The sequence below is a fragment of the Herpailurus yagouaroundi genome, unplaced genomic scaffold, assembly GCF_014898765.1.
Source record: "Herpailurus yagouaroundi ecotype Mexico unplaced genomic scaffold, PumYag 77, whole genome shotgun sequence".
Lineage (NCBI taxonomy): Eukaryota > Metazoa > Chordata > Mammalia > Carnivora > Felidae > Herpailurus > Herpailurus yagouaroundi.
This window is the reverse complement of record NW_024412388.1, coordinates 99,678,070-99,694,923: the sequence shown is the minus strand read 5'-3', so window position 1 is coordinate 99,694,923 and position 16,854 is coordinate 99,678,070. Positions and strand designations below refer to the sequence as shown.

The 16,854-nt window shown below is 44.4% G+C and overlaps 1 protein-coding gene across 1 annotated transcript in view; it reads left to right on the top strand.

Annotated features, from left to right (window-relative positions):
• The window catches only part of CASQ2 (calsequestrin 2), a 63,659-nt gene that overhangs the window by 27,384 nt on the left and 19,421 nt on the right, over nt 1-16,854 (top strand). The window contains exons 4-7 of the mRNA XM_040471406.1: nt 292-403; nt 5,981-6,054; nt 11,789-11,919; nt 13,363-13,408. Of these exons, the coding sequence (XP_040327340.1) occupies nt 292-403; nt 5,981-6,054; nt 11,789-11,919; nt 13,363-13,408 (363 nt within the window). The remainder of the gene's footprint in view (nt 1-291; nt 404-5,980; nt 6,055-11,788; nt 11,920-13,362; nt 13,409-16,854) is intronic.

The window sequence follows — 16,854 nt, the reverse complement described above, 5'->3', positions numbered from 1 at the left end:
AGAACTTTCCCAAAGCTTTTAGCAAATCTACCCCGAGAGCCATTGGCCAGAATGGAGTCACAGACTATTCCAAACTCAATAGAGGAGGAGACAGAGAGAATTGCCCAGTCGACCTACTCCTGAGTTAAGTCCATTCCTCAGAAGGCACTGCCGCTGTGCTCGCTGGGGATGCATGGGGTCCACAGCTTCCTGCCAAAGTAGCTTACATGTGTATCTGATTTCCCCACTGAGGAAGGAACAGTTCTCTTGTTGGAACATATTTCATACACGTGTGTGTGTGTGGCATTCTAGCTAATTGAGGATCCCGTGGAGATCATCAACAGCAAACTGGAAGTCCAAGCCTTTGAACGCATTGAGGACCACATCAAGCTCATTGGCTTTTTCAAGAGTGAAGACTCGGAGTGTAAGTTGTCTGTCAGCCCCATCTGGGAGTCTAAAGCCTAGATTCCCAACCAGATATGTTACATGTCGCCCATAAAGAAGATGGGCTATCAGCATATCCTGTGCTGGGTGGGATGGAGGGAGAATCTTTCTTGCACCCTCTGCCATGGGTGGGACCCAAGTCTGAGAATTATGCAAAACAGGCAAGGATGCTGGAAGAGCATTAAGGTTGGGGCCATGTTCCCTGATCTTGAAGCGGGGAGGTGAGTGCTTTACAGAAGAGAGAAAAGTCTCCCTCCCCTTTTTCCACCTGGCCACCTACCAGTGGGACTCTCCCCTAAAATAAGTAAATAGCGGGCTCTCTCTCCCTGATGTTAGCCCCTCCTGTGGTCACCGGTTAGAGAGCTTCTCAGTCACTTGGACAGGATTAGAGGAAAATTTGAGTAGGCGGGGCTTTGCAGCTGCCACACAGTGTGGAAAATTGCTGGCCAACCCCACAGCTGACCACCAAGGCTCCCTGCAACAGCACAACTTCACCCTTGGGTATAATCCCTTTGAACGCTTTGTGGTCAGGTTTTGGGTGGGCACAGGAATGCCTCATAACGCTACCGCCACCCATACGGGGGGTGAGAGGGTAGAGAGTGGGAATCAGGAAGAGGAGGGACCAGCAAGGCTACTACTGGAGTACCTCTTTCCAAAGAGCTTTGGCAGCATGACCCAATGAAGTAATCCTTTTCTTGAAGTCTCAGCCATGGAGAGGAGAGTGATAGAAGGAGTGGGCATAACCATGGTAGCATTAGTGCGTGGGGGACATGCAAAGGAGGGCTGCTTATGATGTTTCTGGAAAGTCCAAAATATTTTGAAAATATTTTGAAAATCCTTTGCGGGGCGCCTGGGTGGCGCAGTCGGTTAAGCGTCCGACTTCAGCCAGGTCACGATCTCGCGGTCGGTGAGTTCGAGCCCCGCGTCGGGCTCTGGGCGGATGACTCAGAGCCTGGAGCCTGTTTCCGATTCTGTGTCTCCCTCTCTCTCTGCCCCTCCCCCGTTCATGCTCTGTCTCTCTCTGTCCCAAAAATAAATAAAAACGTTGAAAAAAAATTAAAAAAAAAAAAAATCCTTTGCAAAGCTGTTACCCGTCTGCCAGCTGGCATCCTTGGTCTTTGCACCAACAACCCACCTATTTTCCCTCTCCCGTAACCAAACGTAACCATTTTTTCATGTGTTATATAAAAGCCTCTCCACTCGCCCTCCTTAGCAGCGTGCCTGCAGAAGGTGGCTAGCCAAAGAGGTTTGCCCAGCTGTCCTTTGGGTGATTTCACTTCGATTTTTCTGTTTCTTTTAGATGCTGACTACTGTGGGGGGTGCTCTGCCTACTCCCTTCTTCTTTCTCTTTAATTTCCTTCTATTTCACTTTCTCCTTTTCTGTCCCCACCCCTCCATTTGTTTTGTCCTCTGTTTCTCTCTCCTCCATTAAGCTCAGGATAGCAGATAAGGAGGGAGGCCAGGCCCAGACTGGGATAAAGAGCACATCTTTCAGTTCCTATTCTCCCTACTAAACCAATTGACAAAAACAGCTTCCTTTAATAAACACACGTCATGGGCCAAGGCCTGTGCCAGGAGCTCCATACAGATGCCTTCATTTCTTTCTCATGACTAGCCTGTGGGGTGGTTACCGTATTATCCGCATTTTAATGATGAGGAAATGAAAGGAACAAAGAGGTTAAAGTAACTCACTGTCACACAGCTAGTAGATAAACTGTAGAGCCACGATGTCAGTCCTAGGAATCTGACTTTATAGCTGACACACTTAAACACTGTTTTGTACTTTCAAGACTTACACACTTTTTTCACGCATGGCACACACAAAACGTGGGAATGCTTATACAGCCCATAGGAGTAAACTGGAAAGGATTTGGACATAGTGGACAAACAAAACATTCTTTTGCTTTCTTTATATACTACTACTGTTACCACTAATAATAATAATAATAATAATAATAATAATAATAATAATAAAAGAAGATAAGAGAAAAGTTATCAAATATTGCATTGCATACATCCTTCAAATAAAATATTTTTAGATTTTTGAGATAGATTTTGAAACAGCAACATGCTATTCCCGGTGAAGGGTTTAAATGATCTCTTCTGCTCTTGATGGTCACAGTTGATAAGAGACTTTGGATGGGGGCAAATGATAGGACAATGGTCATTGCTTTGTCTTTGATGGATGAGCGGTCTTTTCTCACCACTGAACAGAATTCAGGAAATCTAATCTCTAAACTATCCTTCCAAGGTGTGAGCGTTCTTTTAGCCCTCATGGCTATTACTTTCTTTTTCATCGATAAATGGAATATTCATTCTTATGATAATCTGAATAGATTTCAAATTCAAAGCTTTCCATATTATATATTTGAAAATAATGATGAAGCATTTCCTTAGGAATACACAGATATTGCTCTCCTGGTCTTACCATTTTTTTCCCCTGAAGATTCAAATAATAAAATCACTAGTGAGACATTTCAATCTCCTTTGTAAGGCTGAATTTTTATCTGTAAATTGACACGGTTTGTCTTTAGGAATACCTGATACCAGACCAGGTTAATAATACTGATTATGATGATGATGAACACAGTAAAAAAGAGCAATCATACATTCATTCCATTGATGTTAGTAGAAAATACAAACATTAGAGTATATTAAATCAAAACCGAAAAAATGGACTATTTTACAGAGTGTCACAAACCAAAAAACATCACTGATGACGAACAAACGTGACTTTGGTCACAATCACAACACCTGAGAAGATCCAGTGAGGAAGTCAGGGGAGTGGCCTCTCCAAGGCTGTCTTAGCTGTGATGCTTGCTGATGTCTTCGGCAGAAGATAATTGTTCCAGAATGCAGGAAGTTTACAGAGGGGGCCATGACTTTCAGATATAATACTAACTACTGTAGAATTTTGAATGGTTGTGGAAAGCACATAGGAAGTTTATCACCACAAGAAAATGTATGTCTCTCAAGGCTGTTGTGACGCACCGGTTGCTACTACACACTGACTGAAAGCATCACGACGTTCTATCAGGCATCCACATCTCTCTGTTTCTTCTTGCCCTGCAAAAGAGGATGGAGTCTGTGGATGGGGAAGCTAGGAGTTGGTAAGGCACCAAGGGAAACAGTCCTGTATTTCTGCTGTAATTTGAGGGTGATTGGTCAGGGAACTTTAATGGCACCAAGAGCATTGGCTCTACAAATGATCCCAAGCCATCCTATAGAGCAAGAACGATGGAGGGACAATGGAGAATTGGAGGGGTTTCACACATAGTTAGACTGGAATGGTCTTGGGAGAAGAGGGTACTAAGTGATTTGGGACCAAATTAGAAAGGACCTGGAAGAACTGGGGGGCTACATCTACCAAGGAAGTTGGACATGAAGGTTCACATCTGGCTTTAACATGTAGCTATGGATGCTAGTGTTGAAAGAGCATGACAGGAACTCTCTGGGGGGAATTCAGCTGATGTTAAGAATTCCAAACTGGGGGAAATCTGGAGCTTGCGGGGGCGGGGGAGGGTGGTACAATACTCAGAACAGAAACCCTTGAGAGATGGGAAGAAAGGTGAGGAAATGCTAAGATAAGTGTGCAGTAAGCTGGAGGTTGAAGGCTGAATGTTGAGGAGCCTATTCCAGAAGGGGAAACTGGAGGGTCAGTCTGAAGGAGCCAGGATGGAGCTGGTCAGCATCAGAACAGGACGTGAGGGCAGGAATACCTGGGACCACATGAGGTGAGACCGGGCAGGCGGTTAGGCCAGGTTCCCTGCAAGACAGCTGCTGTTTGGGCAAGGTTAAAGGTTCAGCCACAGTTTGAAGCACCACCCTGGGGACTTGCCTTGCTCTATCTAACCTTCTTCATCTTAAAAGGGATATAAACTGGTTCCCTAGGGGAAGAAGGGAATTCTCTGGACACAGGTTTAGGCCATTCTTTCCATCAGGGTAGAAGTTAAGGAAGTGGGGAGAGATTCATCAGGGACAAGGGGGTCAGGGAAGGAGGATTCTGATGGAGCCCACTGCAGCTTTAGATACACATAAATGACTTTGGTATAGCTTAAACACTTCCATTCTCTCCCACCTTCTCTTTATGCATTCTCCAGACCTCCCACCCATCTTCTTTCCCTCCACCCCCTTCTCTACCCCAACTATCAGTCTGCAGGATGTATTTTCTGGCTACCCAGTTACTTTTATGGGGGTGGGTTTGTGTGAATGTGTATCAGTCTGTACAGGCATTCTTGTAAATTTTTCAACCCCCCCCCCCCCCATCTGTGTTTATTGTGTTTACCTCTATTCTAGCAACCACATTGCACTGTGATTCTCTAAGGATCCATACCCTCTCTGGGTTGTGAGCCTTTGAGATCAGTGGCTTTGTCTTATATCTTGGTGTTTCCTGAGCCAGTATTATTCTTGAAATGTTTTTGATTGACTATTAGAAAAGTCTTCATGCTCCTAGAATCCTAGCCAAAGCCTATGCTTGTAATGATTAAGAGACAGGGGACTCCACAAAATGGGAGAAAGCTAATCTTAAGAATGAATCATAGGATGACCACTTTTCAGGATTATAGACATTATGCAGAGCCACCACCACCATCATTACCATCACCATCACCTTCACCTCTAAGGCTGAAAGACCAGTGTATTTGCCAGGTAGCTATCCCGATGTAGTAAGGCACAGTATGACCATCCTCATGTGTCTCATGCCTCTCTTGACCAGTTTGGACTCACGTTTGGGACCAGAGTCAAGCATAGGCTTGATTAATTTTAAATCATCCTCCCAAGGGGTCAGAATAAAAACAAAAACTTAAAAAGAGGGAAAGAGAGGTGCCTGGGTGCCTCAGTCGGTTAAGCGTCCGACTTCGGCTCAGGTCATGATCTCACAGTCTGTGGGTTTGAGCCCCACGTCAGGCTCTATGCTGACAGCTTGGAGCGTGGAGCCTGCTTTGGATTCTGTGTCTCCCTCTCTCACTGCCCTTCCCCTGTTCACGCTCTCTCTCTCTCTTTCTCTCTCAAAAATAAAATAAAACATTAATGAGAGGGAAAGAAAAATGAGGATTTACCAAAAGGGGTATTCCTGCCAAGAAGTTTAAAGTACCTTCATGATGTCATCTTTAATTGAGGTTGCTTTACATACTAAGGTGGATTTTCTTCTTAGCACTCATTTATAGTAAGCTGCACTCTCTCTAGAGGGCACACTTACAACTAGTGGTGAGTTTGAGTAGAAGAACTTTTCCCTTGGGTTTAGAGTCTAATATTCTATTTTCCTCCCTCTCTGAGTTTCCTCCATTTTCTCCTTCCCATTTACCAATTCCCAAAAACACATAAAAATGTGGTAAAGGGTTCTTCTTTAGCTCAAGTGAATACCAGTCAATTCAAACTCCTTGGGGGGAAATTGTGGGTTTAAATAGTACTAAATCATTATCTATCTAAATAATATCTTCTGAATAATTATCCAGTCAGGATTAATTGGCCCCCCACTTTCTCGACATTATTTAAAGAGAGAAATGTCTGCAGTGTGCATCTTGAAAAGGTCTCCTTCTTTGATCTTTTTCCCTCTTAGATTACAAGGCTTTTGAAGAGGCAGCTGAACACTTCCAACCTTACATCAAATTTTTTGCTACGTTCGACAAAGGGGTAAGTACCTGTGAAACCCCGATTTAAATACTTTTGTAGGCACGTAGGATTAAAATTTGAACTTTACAGTACTGTTTTCTTCTTTTGGAAACATTAACCATCCTCCATCCATTAATACTTTCTCCAGAAGTGCTAGATATATGGCAGGACATCACTTTTGAATGGGAGAGGGGTACAAAGATGATAAATCCAGAGGATCGAAGAGTATTTCTGAAAACAGTCCATGAAAAGTGATGGACCACTCTTTGCCACCTCGATCACTAAGAGTGGGAGATGCATCAGCAGAGTGTGCCAGGACACCGGTCACTGCTTCCTTGTTTTTAGAGTGATTCTCCCCCTTCCCAGGGTTGCATGCTCCCCACTCTGTTGAGTTAGGATGGGATGGAATGGGGAGGACCACTGGTCATTTGGAGCCTTGCGTGCTTCAGTAAGTTGCCTACATCTCCAAGAGAAGTCCTTGATGTACTTGTCTATAATCCAGTTCTTTCTTTTCTGGATGTGGCAAGTGCTTTCATAAGCCAAAGAACGGCCTATGTGAGGGACTTCGAATCAATGGGTAGTTTATTTGGGGTCTACTGTGGTTGGAGTTCTGACTCCAATGGCTACTATTTATCAAGGGCTTTCCATATGTTGAGTACAACTTGCAATATTGCATTTGTGTGATCTCTAATCATTTCAACAACTGTGAAAGGTAAGAAGTCCCACGTCCCAGATGACAAAACAGAGTTAGAAAGATTCAGTAATAACCAAGGTCTCCAGTGAATTAATGGTAGTGCTGCGATCCCCGCCTATGCCCCAAACCCCTGCCCTTTCGTTGGTACCACACACTTAAGCAGAATACCCTGTACCTGCCCTTGAGATTCAGAGTGCATGCCCACATACCCACACTCACATAGCAGACACACATAACACAAAAACTCATACGTAACACACATATAAAACACCCACCACACATATAACACATACAACAAACCCAACACACATACATAACACACCACACACATAAGCACACAACACACAAGACACATACAACACACACACTCACACAACACACAAATATAACACATACCTCCTCACACACACTTACACTCAAATCCACACCACACTTACCTAGCTATACTCAATACACACATTCACACTCACATCCACACCTCCACATATATGATTCTCTGTCTCTCTCAATCTCTCTCTCTCTCTCTCTCTCTCTCTCTCTCTCTCTCTCTCACACACACACACACACACACACACACACACCAACTAAAAACCCTAAATCACCATATTTACTAGAACAAATAAATCTAGGACATACTAAATCCTGATCACATTCAAGTAAAAGTTAGGCAGAGAGTGGCCTACTGAGGAATAAGGTAGTGGGGGAAGGGGTTCTGATGGACCTTTATACTATGAGAAGTTCAAGTATTCTGTGAAGAACAAGAGGAAGCCTGTAAGGAAGCCTGTAGGTGCTGAAGCAGGGAAGGAGTATGACAAAAATAGATCGTATTCAATCTTTGTATATGTGTATATTGAACCACCTCTATGGATAAAAATTCTGGATTAAAAAGGATCCAGAAGAGAGTCTATAATCTGAGTCTTGTAACCTAAACTTGAAGAAAATGTACCGAAACTGGTTGGATTAGAGTCCAAAGAGATCTTGGGCAAGAATGCCAAGAAGAAGAGTAACTATCACTTATTAAGTACTTTTTACATGCCAGGCTTCGTACTGAGAGCTTTACATAGCTGTTTTCGATTATCTCAACATGCCTATAAAGGGAGGATTAATATTCTCAGTCAACACAGAATGAAACCAAGGCACCGAGAGATTAAGTGATTTGCTCATGGTCACATAGTGAGTTAGTAGTCAAGCCTGATATAACCTCAGCTCAGCCTGACTTCAAAGTCAATGCCATATACTACTTACTGTATATCAGAGAAAGAAACAATACATATGAAGCACTTCGCTGGCGTCTGGCACATGGTAAACATTCAGTAAATGTTAGTTCTGCTGAGCATAAAAGGCAGCCATCTAAGCCCAGGAAAATGGAGGTTGGAAGATAATTTTAGAGAGAAGGGGACATACAGGGAAGCCTAAACTGAATACATCATTGATGTTCATTTATGATAGGCCAGCAGTGACTGACGTGGCTCCTGGGTAAGAAATCATCTGAGGGAACAGAACCAGGCAGACGGGCTTGGCCAAGCAACAAAGCCTCAGTTCTGAGAAGGGTGGCCCAACGCTGTGTTCAGGGTAGTGTTTGTTTTCAGACGTGCCTCCCAGCCTAACCATATGGCTTCGTGTCTGTGGCCCATGAAGAAGGTGAGGTCAGGCTATAATTAAAAACTCAGAAACCTCTTCACTCAAAACTCTGTAAGACACTGAATCGTAAGTGTCCCCGTTCACATAGCCTTGTTGGATTTTATAGCATTTAAAAAGAGAAAGACACCCTGTCTTCCTCTACATGGGACACAGAAAAGCAGTCACACTTAGAGGACTCAGTGTCACTTGGGGCTTGAAAATTGCACCCATCAGTTGGGAGACAGAGCCCAAGACAAGAAGAAGATGGTGAAGTCCAGAGGGCTTGGCTGCTCCCAGCAGCTGCCTCAATGGTGTCCAGCACGGGGCGCTAGTGAAGAAGAGGGAGCTGGAAGAACCTTTTGTTGAGACAGCATGGCAGCCCAGAGGGACACACTAGAGCGGAGGTGCTTTGTAGAGGTGTGAAGTCAGGAGAGTCCAGGGGCAAGGAGGCACTCATATAGTCTCGAAGACGAAAAGCCAACTGGCAGAGGTCGAGATGACAAGAGGACTTGGCCACTATTGAGGTGAGGGAGACAAAGCCAAGAGAAGACTCAAAAATAAGATTGCAAGTCTCTGTTTCGAGACAGCAAAGACTTTGAAGCTACTGAAAACATTAGGGAATCTAGGAAGAAGAATCTACCGAGCAACATAAGGATGGGGTTGATGAGTTCTCTTTCTGCAAGCAGGGAAGACGTATAACTAGAGATGGCTTTTATTTATTTATTCATTTTCTCATTCAGAGAATATTTATTGAGTGCCTTTTATGTGCCAGAAGCTCTTCTAGATGCCAGGAACACAACATCGAGCAAAACAGATTCCTGTCCCTGTAGAATTTAGAGTTAATGTGGCAGGGGAGGAGGTGAGGTGAAGATGGAAAGACAGAAAGTAAATAAACAAACCAATAAATACGTTATATTAAATATATGAGTAAGAGAACCATAAAGACACTGAGATGTCAGGGCTGCTGATGTAGATTTGGGAGTTAGTAGTTTCCAACCGCTGTCCATATTGGTATCCCCCAAGGAGCTTTTAAAATCATGGATTCCTGAGCCTACATCTAGAAGTTGGTGTTTTTTTATGGTTGTGCCCAGGCCCAGGAATGTGTGTTTTCAGAGAGCTCCCTGGGGAGTTTTACCTGGCCCACAGGTTTGGGACCAGTACTGATTGATCTACGCATCCTGATCCTAAACCAAGCCACAACATCTCTGGAGCAAATGGAGCAAGAGAATCTAAGAGCTAAGGATGGCAGGCTTACTCTCCAAGATACCACTGCAAGAGTGGAAGAAAGGGCTTCTCAGGGATACAGAGCGGGGCACTCTGTGGTGGTGTGGCGGGGATATGGTGACTATCTGGAAAATTTTGTTCGGGTTTCCCAGGACTGAAACTTAAGAACATCACAATCCAACTTTACGTTCATGATCTTAACATCGCAAAGCCAGACACTGGCGCTCACGGACCAGACACACACACACACACACACACACACACACACACACACACACACTGCCTGGATTTAAATTCAGGCTCTATCCCCCTCCACATATGTGATCTTGACAAACTGCATACACAGATTGTGCCTCTGGCTCATTATCTGTAAAATAAGTATAATGATGGTTCTCACCTCAGCAATCCAAGTGAGGATTCATAAAGGACTCAACAGAAAGCACCTTGCACGAGTGCCCGACACACAGTGAGCACCACTTGTGCTTGCTACTATTACTGTTTTCCTGCGCCCTGTCAATTCCCACTTCCTATAAGCACAGTTCCCTGGTTCCTAACATATGTAGTAAGTGAAGTCAGAAACCCAGAATCCAGTGTCAATTTTAAGCCCATTCTCTGATGGGCCCAGCTTTGTAAACAACAGTTTGAAAACCCAGACACTGGTTGTGTGGTTGCTGGTTCCCTCCTGCACTCCCCACCCCATCATCCACACCACCCCCGGCCCCGTACAAGAGGGGGGGATCAGTAAGAAAAAACTCCACACTTCCCTGTCCCTCAAAATCAACATGACCATAAATCTCTTTTGACTGACTGTAGTTCCTAAGAAATGTCTTTTGGAATATAGTGACCTGGAATTAATAGCAATTGATGACAAAAGCCATAGGGACACCAGTGTTGGCTCAGAATGGCCCTCCTTGTATAACAGCTTATGTAATACCCAGTTCCTCCCCCTCCCCAATTAGTCACGGCTGCCCGGGGCCTCTGTACCATCGGTTACCGCCACAGGGCGTCAGCTCTTAGGCAATTCCTCTTTCGTTTCAAGGGAACCACTGTTCATCCCTGTGCTTTCTTGGACCACAGCTCTGAACTAGAAAAGAATGGCATTTGATTTTCTACAAAGCGTTGCACATTCCAGGCCTCTCAAATCATTTCACAAAAAGAGATTTGAGCTCAGCAGCTCTGCAGGCGAACACAGCAACCATTCTGCCCTGAGAGCAGACCATGCAGCCACTTTAATCAAGAGCACCGATGTCTTCCTGGCTACAGGCTGGCTCCCTGAGCTTGTTATTTGGTAGAGGGTGAGCAGTTCACCCTGGCTTGCCGGGTACTAGCCCAGTGTTAGCGCTAAGAGTCTGAAGTCTGGGAAAGCCCTCCACTCTGGACCAACCAGGATGGCTGGTCACCCTCTGGCTGGCAACAAAGCGGGCAGTTCCCAGAGCCTGAGAACCCATAGGACAAGCCCTGCACTGAGAGAGAACCCTAGGGCCAGTGCTTTCAGCCTAAATCGAAAGGAGGGGGTAGGGGCTGATTGAGGACGGATTAATGGGTTGACCACTGATTCTGAATACTTGTATGCTCTAAATGGTTTCCATCAATTGCCTGTGCTATCAAAATTGGTTCAGTTAAATCCATGCATCCCAGAACACTGAGCTTGCTCTGTTGACATTTGCTTCTTCCCCCAGCCCTGGCAAATACAGTGGCGTGATGACGATTGTGCAATTAGACTTCACACTTTTTATTCCCACTGCTCCCTGCTCCTGCCTGGATCTCATCTGCCAGATAGGTTTTTTCCTTCCTATCAGTCCTTCTCGAGTCAGTTGAGCTAAGCATCGGCGATGAGTTTCTACCATTTCAACATTTAAAAATTTTTTTTAACATTTATTCATTTTTTGATAGAGACAGAGCATGAGTGGGGGAGGGACAGAGAGAGAGGGAGACACAGAATCCGAAGCAGGCTCCAGGCTCTGAGCGGTCAGCACAGAGCCTGACCCAGGGCTCGAATTCATGGACTGCAAGATCATGACCTGAGCTGAAGTCGGACGCTTAACCGACTGAGCCACCCAGGCACCCCTCTACTACTTCAACATTTAAGTTAAAACTGTAAAGAACACTGTCATGTCTTTGCCAGAAAATTCTCACGCACTCCTTACAGATGGGCAACCCACTGCCACTCTAAACTGGCATTTAAGGAAACTATTGTCGTATTTCTGAATGTTACAGGTTGCAAAGAAATTATCCTTGAAGATGAATGAGGTTGACTTCTACGAGCCATTTATGGAAGAGCCCATTGCCATCCCAGACAAACCTTACACAGAAGAGGAGCTCGTGGAGTTTGTCAAGGAGCACCAAAGGTGCCCCAGATGGCATGCAGGGGATACGGGGTGGTGGTGGTGGTGGTGGTCGTGGTCTAGGGTCTGGGGAAGGGAGAAGAACCTCTTGGTCCTAACATTGTGGGCCTCCCGAGAACAACAACCTGGAGTTACTGCCCCAGTAGAACTGACGTCAGTAGTATGGCTTTGTTGGTCATTGATCAGTTGGGCAGGGATGTCGCTACCTTTTCTAAATATGGGTCTACACCTGCAAATGGGGTTAGACCACCTCCCCACAATCAGCAAATCCCCCCTAAGTCATAGTAAGATACAAGTCAAATTCCACAATAATGACAGAAGTGATTTAGTGACAGCCAAATACCAAATACCATGCTAAGTGCTTATGGAAACTATTTATCTAACATTCAACATTATGGAGTAATTAGTATTATCCCAATTTTACAGATCAAGGAATTGGGCTACGAGTAGTTAAGTAGCTTAGCCATGGCTGAACATTTTATACACAGAACTTCTGGGAGAGGAATATTTGATACGACTTAGAGTCGCTGTAGCACAGATCGGCCAACTTTTCCCATAAAGGGCCAGAGAATAAATATTTCAGGCTCCGCGGGCCAGATGGTTTCTGTTGTAATACTCAGCTCTACTGTTGTAGTGTGAAAGCAGCTGTAGACAGCATGTAAACGAATGGGTGTGGCTGTTTCCCAATAAAAGCTTATTTACAAATACAGGAGGCACTGGCTGGATTTGCCCGCCAGCTCTAGTTTGCTGACCCCTGCTCTTGAGGGAGGGACAATATTGAAACATGGAACATGGTGGTGGGTTCACCGCCTCACCACCCACCTTCTCCAACACGTGCCCACGTTGTTCATTGAACCTGGAGCATTATGATTGCATCACCTGGTCGTCCTGGTCCCCACAGGGAGGTGGCGTTTGGAGGAGCAAATATCAACATGTCCAGCACTATTTGCCAACATTCAGAAAGACATAAAACCATGAGCAAAATAGAGTTTTGCCTGTTCTTCCTAAACATCCCTAAAGAGCTTTTGGGTGATGACCCAATGACAAGACAATGCAGTTCTGGGCTGGAAAAACCAAGACTTTTGTTTTCTCTCCCAGGTGTCCTCATTCTGGGCCTGTTCTGGGTTCTCAGGAGTGTTCTCTGTCAATGGGGAAGGAAATGGCTTCTTGCCCAGGGAATGAGCCCAGCCTGAGCCCTCTGACCCACTGTTTGTAATCCTTGGATCACATGGGTCTGTGAAAAGGCTGGGAGCTTCAGGCTCAGCTCTGTGTGTGACCAAGCAGGGTAGAACAGCTCTGTCTCCTTAGGGGAGATTTCTAGAGCTCTTCACCCCCTTCATGCCCTTGCAGATGAACCAGCATCTCATTGTACATTTCGCTGGGCTGAGGCTGCAGCGTCTGCCTTGGAAATCCCTCCTCAAAGAAGCTCACCTTTGTTTTTTTCAGACCCACCTTACGTCGCCTGCGCCCAGAAGATATGTTTGAAACATGGGTAAGAAAGTGGCAAACCCTTTCTGCCTTTTTAGACACAAGTATATTCCCCAAGAGGGGAGTCCCCAAACTTAAACCAAGTTTTATTGTGCTGGAATGGATGTCTGGAGGGTGGAGTATTTGAAATGTGGACAACATTTAAATTAAGTTAAATTAAAGCCCAGTTCTCCATGGACCCGGTTGAAGAGTCTTTGGTACCACCCACTAGGTAAGATTACTCCATCTCTGAGTTGGTTTCCCACAGTGACTACTGGCTTCTGTTGACTGGCAACCAGAGACCCAGGGTCATATAATGGAAGGAGCTCAGGCTGTGGGGGTCATAGACACACAGGTTCAAATTCAGAATCTGCTACCTGGTAGGTCTGCATCCTGCATCAAGTTATGTTATCCTTCTGAGCTTTAGTTAGTTTCTGCTTCTCATATCAGGGCTTTTTGTTAGGGACGAGCAGTACGAAGAACCCAGAGTGTGGTAGGTGTTTGGCCGGTCAACGGTAGCCCTTTTCATAAATGTCAACTCAAGGTGCTGGAAAGCGCTAAGTCAGATTATTCCCTGGGTCTGTGTCATAGATGATGCGTCAGGTGGGTCAAAAAGATAGATATTGAAAGATGGCCATGGAGGTGCACCTCCCCTCCTACCTCAGCTTTACACAAAATTCCCTAAACGATAACAACCAAAGTCTGTGGAGCATTTTTCAAAGCATGTATCCTCTTAAGCTGGATGTTTCAACAGTTCCAAAGAGTAATGTAGAACAGGTCATATTTAACGTCATTTTACATGGGGCAACTGGTGGTCATGTGGATTAAGTTAACTACTCAAGGATACAAAACTAATAAGCATTAGATCTTGGGACTTCAGTTTAGATCATTTGGAGCCAAATCTCATGTTCTCTTTAGTAGAGTCCCCTAGAGGAAGCCATGTCCCCATAAGGCACCATTTTGTCAGGGGCTGTTGGGGGAGGAGAAAGGAATTAATATGGAGGCACTTATTTATTTATTTATTCTTTAATTCAGAGCCCAAAGTGACAGATGAACAGAACCATGGAGTAACTTAACACTTTGTGTTTTACTGCCTGGTAACTTATTTGTACATCTGAGGGCAGAGCAAACATTTCATGGGACACAGAAGAGCAAATAATCCCATCTGGAGGAGCGGCCTATTTAAGAACAACCCAGTGCTTTGGCAACATATTTTCCTAACATTTAAACCTTTCAAGAATTTAACCTTAAAATTTTTTTTTAATGTTTATTTATTTTTGAGAGAGAGACAGAGCATGAGCAGGGGAGGGGCAGAGGAAGAGAGGGAGACACAGAATCCAAAACAGGCTCCAGGCTCTGAGCTGTCAGCACAGAGCCCGATGCGGGGCTCGAACCCATGGAAGGACCGCGAGATCATGACCTGAGCTGAAGTCGCACACTTAACTGACTGAGCCCACCCAGGCGCCCCTCAAAAATTTAACCTTTAGGAGGTCTTGTGACAAGACTTAAAAATAACAAAAGTGTATAACAGTGCTTTAAAAATAATATTCCTTTCAAAACATTTTTACCTTTTACTTAAAATAATTTCAGACTTACAAAAAATAATGTAAAGAATTCCATGATCTGTTTACCAGATTCCCCGAATGTTAGCATTTTATCTCCTTTGCTTTATCTCACACTTCTGGACAGATACAGATATAGACTTTTTTCCTGCTGAGTTATTTGAGAGTAAGTAGCAGATACAACTCCCCTTACCTCTAAATACTTCAGACGTTTTCTAAAAACAACGAATTTCTCTCATAACCACAATATACTTACCAAAATCAGGAAATTAGTAAAATTCTATTTCATCTATGGACCTTATTCAAATTGACCAGTGTCTCACTAGTGCGCTGTATAGCATAAAAAAAAATATATATATATACATACATATTTTTTTTCCTGGCCCAGGATCTGATCTTGGATTTCACATTCATACTTTTTTGTTATGTTTCTCTAAGTTGTCTTTAATCCCAAATAGGCTCTTGATGTTTATCTTTCATGACACAAAGTACCATTTTATATTTTATTTTATTTTGTTTTATTTTTTATTTTATTTTATTTTATTTCGTTTTATTATTTATCTCATCTCACCTCATCTCATCTCATCTCATCTCATCTCATCTCATCTCATCTCATCTTATCTTTGAGAAAAAGCAAGAGAGCGCACATGAGTAGGGGAGGGGCAGAGGGAGAGAGAGAAAATCTTAAGCAGCTCCATGCTCAGCACAGACCCCAGCTCGGGGCTTGATCTCATGACACTGAGATCATGACCTGAGTTGAAATCAAGAGTCGGATGCTCAACCAACTGAGCCACCCAGGCACCCCACAAAGTACCATTTTATTTTATTCATTTTATTTTTTAATTATGATTTTTAAAAAAGTGTTTATTTTTGAGAGAGAGACAGAGCGTGAACAGGGGAGGGGCAGAGAGAGAGGGAGATACAGAATCTGAAGCAGGCTCCACGCTCCAGGCTGTCGGCACAGAGCCCGACACGGGGCTCAAACTCACAACCATAAGATCATGACCTGAGCCGAACCTGGATGCTTAACCCACTGAGCCGCCCAGGGGCCCCCACAAAGTACCATTTTAAATTGAGAGTGATTCTCACTGTTCTATTGTGCTATGGCCTTTATTCTTAGTTCTTTTTATTTTCTTCATCCCTAAGAGATGCCCTGCCTTCAAGCCTTTTCTCACTGACACAGCATATCACACCCAAGACACCACATGCTATGGCACAAGAGCCTGTGTCCTGCCCCTCCCCCTGACCACAAACACCCTGCCACCCCAAACCGCCCAGTAGAAATGCTCTTTCTCATTATGTCAGAGGCAGATGTTCAGAAAGACCCTTCCACTGTCTGGCTTCACTGGAAGTCATTCTCTGCTTCCTTTTCACTTAAGGAAAAAGGTACGTTACAGCCTTTTGCTATGATACAACAATGACAGCAGGTATTTTCTACATTATTATATATTCAGTTGTTTTCTAATCGGGAAAGGGCTGTGTATTAAACCTGCTAGAGGAAAGGGCAGCTAGACTGGTTTACTTCTTTCCTACACCCCATCATGGAAAACCCACATGACTTCCCCAGAGGCCATAACCAGACCTAACCAACCCAAGTCTCCATCTAGGGCGGGAAGCCAGGACAGACCCTTCCAGCATCATCTTTCCATCCTTAAAAAGGAGAAGTCAGAAGGATTTCTGGGGAGCCACCCTCCATGCACCTTCCCCGTCCACCTTTGCCCACCTAGAAGAGCTCTGCTCCAAAGAACAGCACCTCCATGGGCCACTTGGCTGCAGCAAATGAAACTACAGATGCTGGAGAAAGTGACCAGTTAATGAACTTGGAAGTCTTTAACTTCACCACCCACTTCCCTAGACATTACAAAATATCTAAATAAGATAGAAAAACTAAGTCAAGCTAGAGCACCTA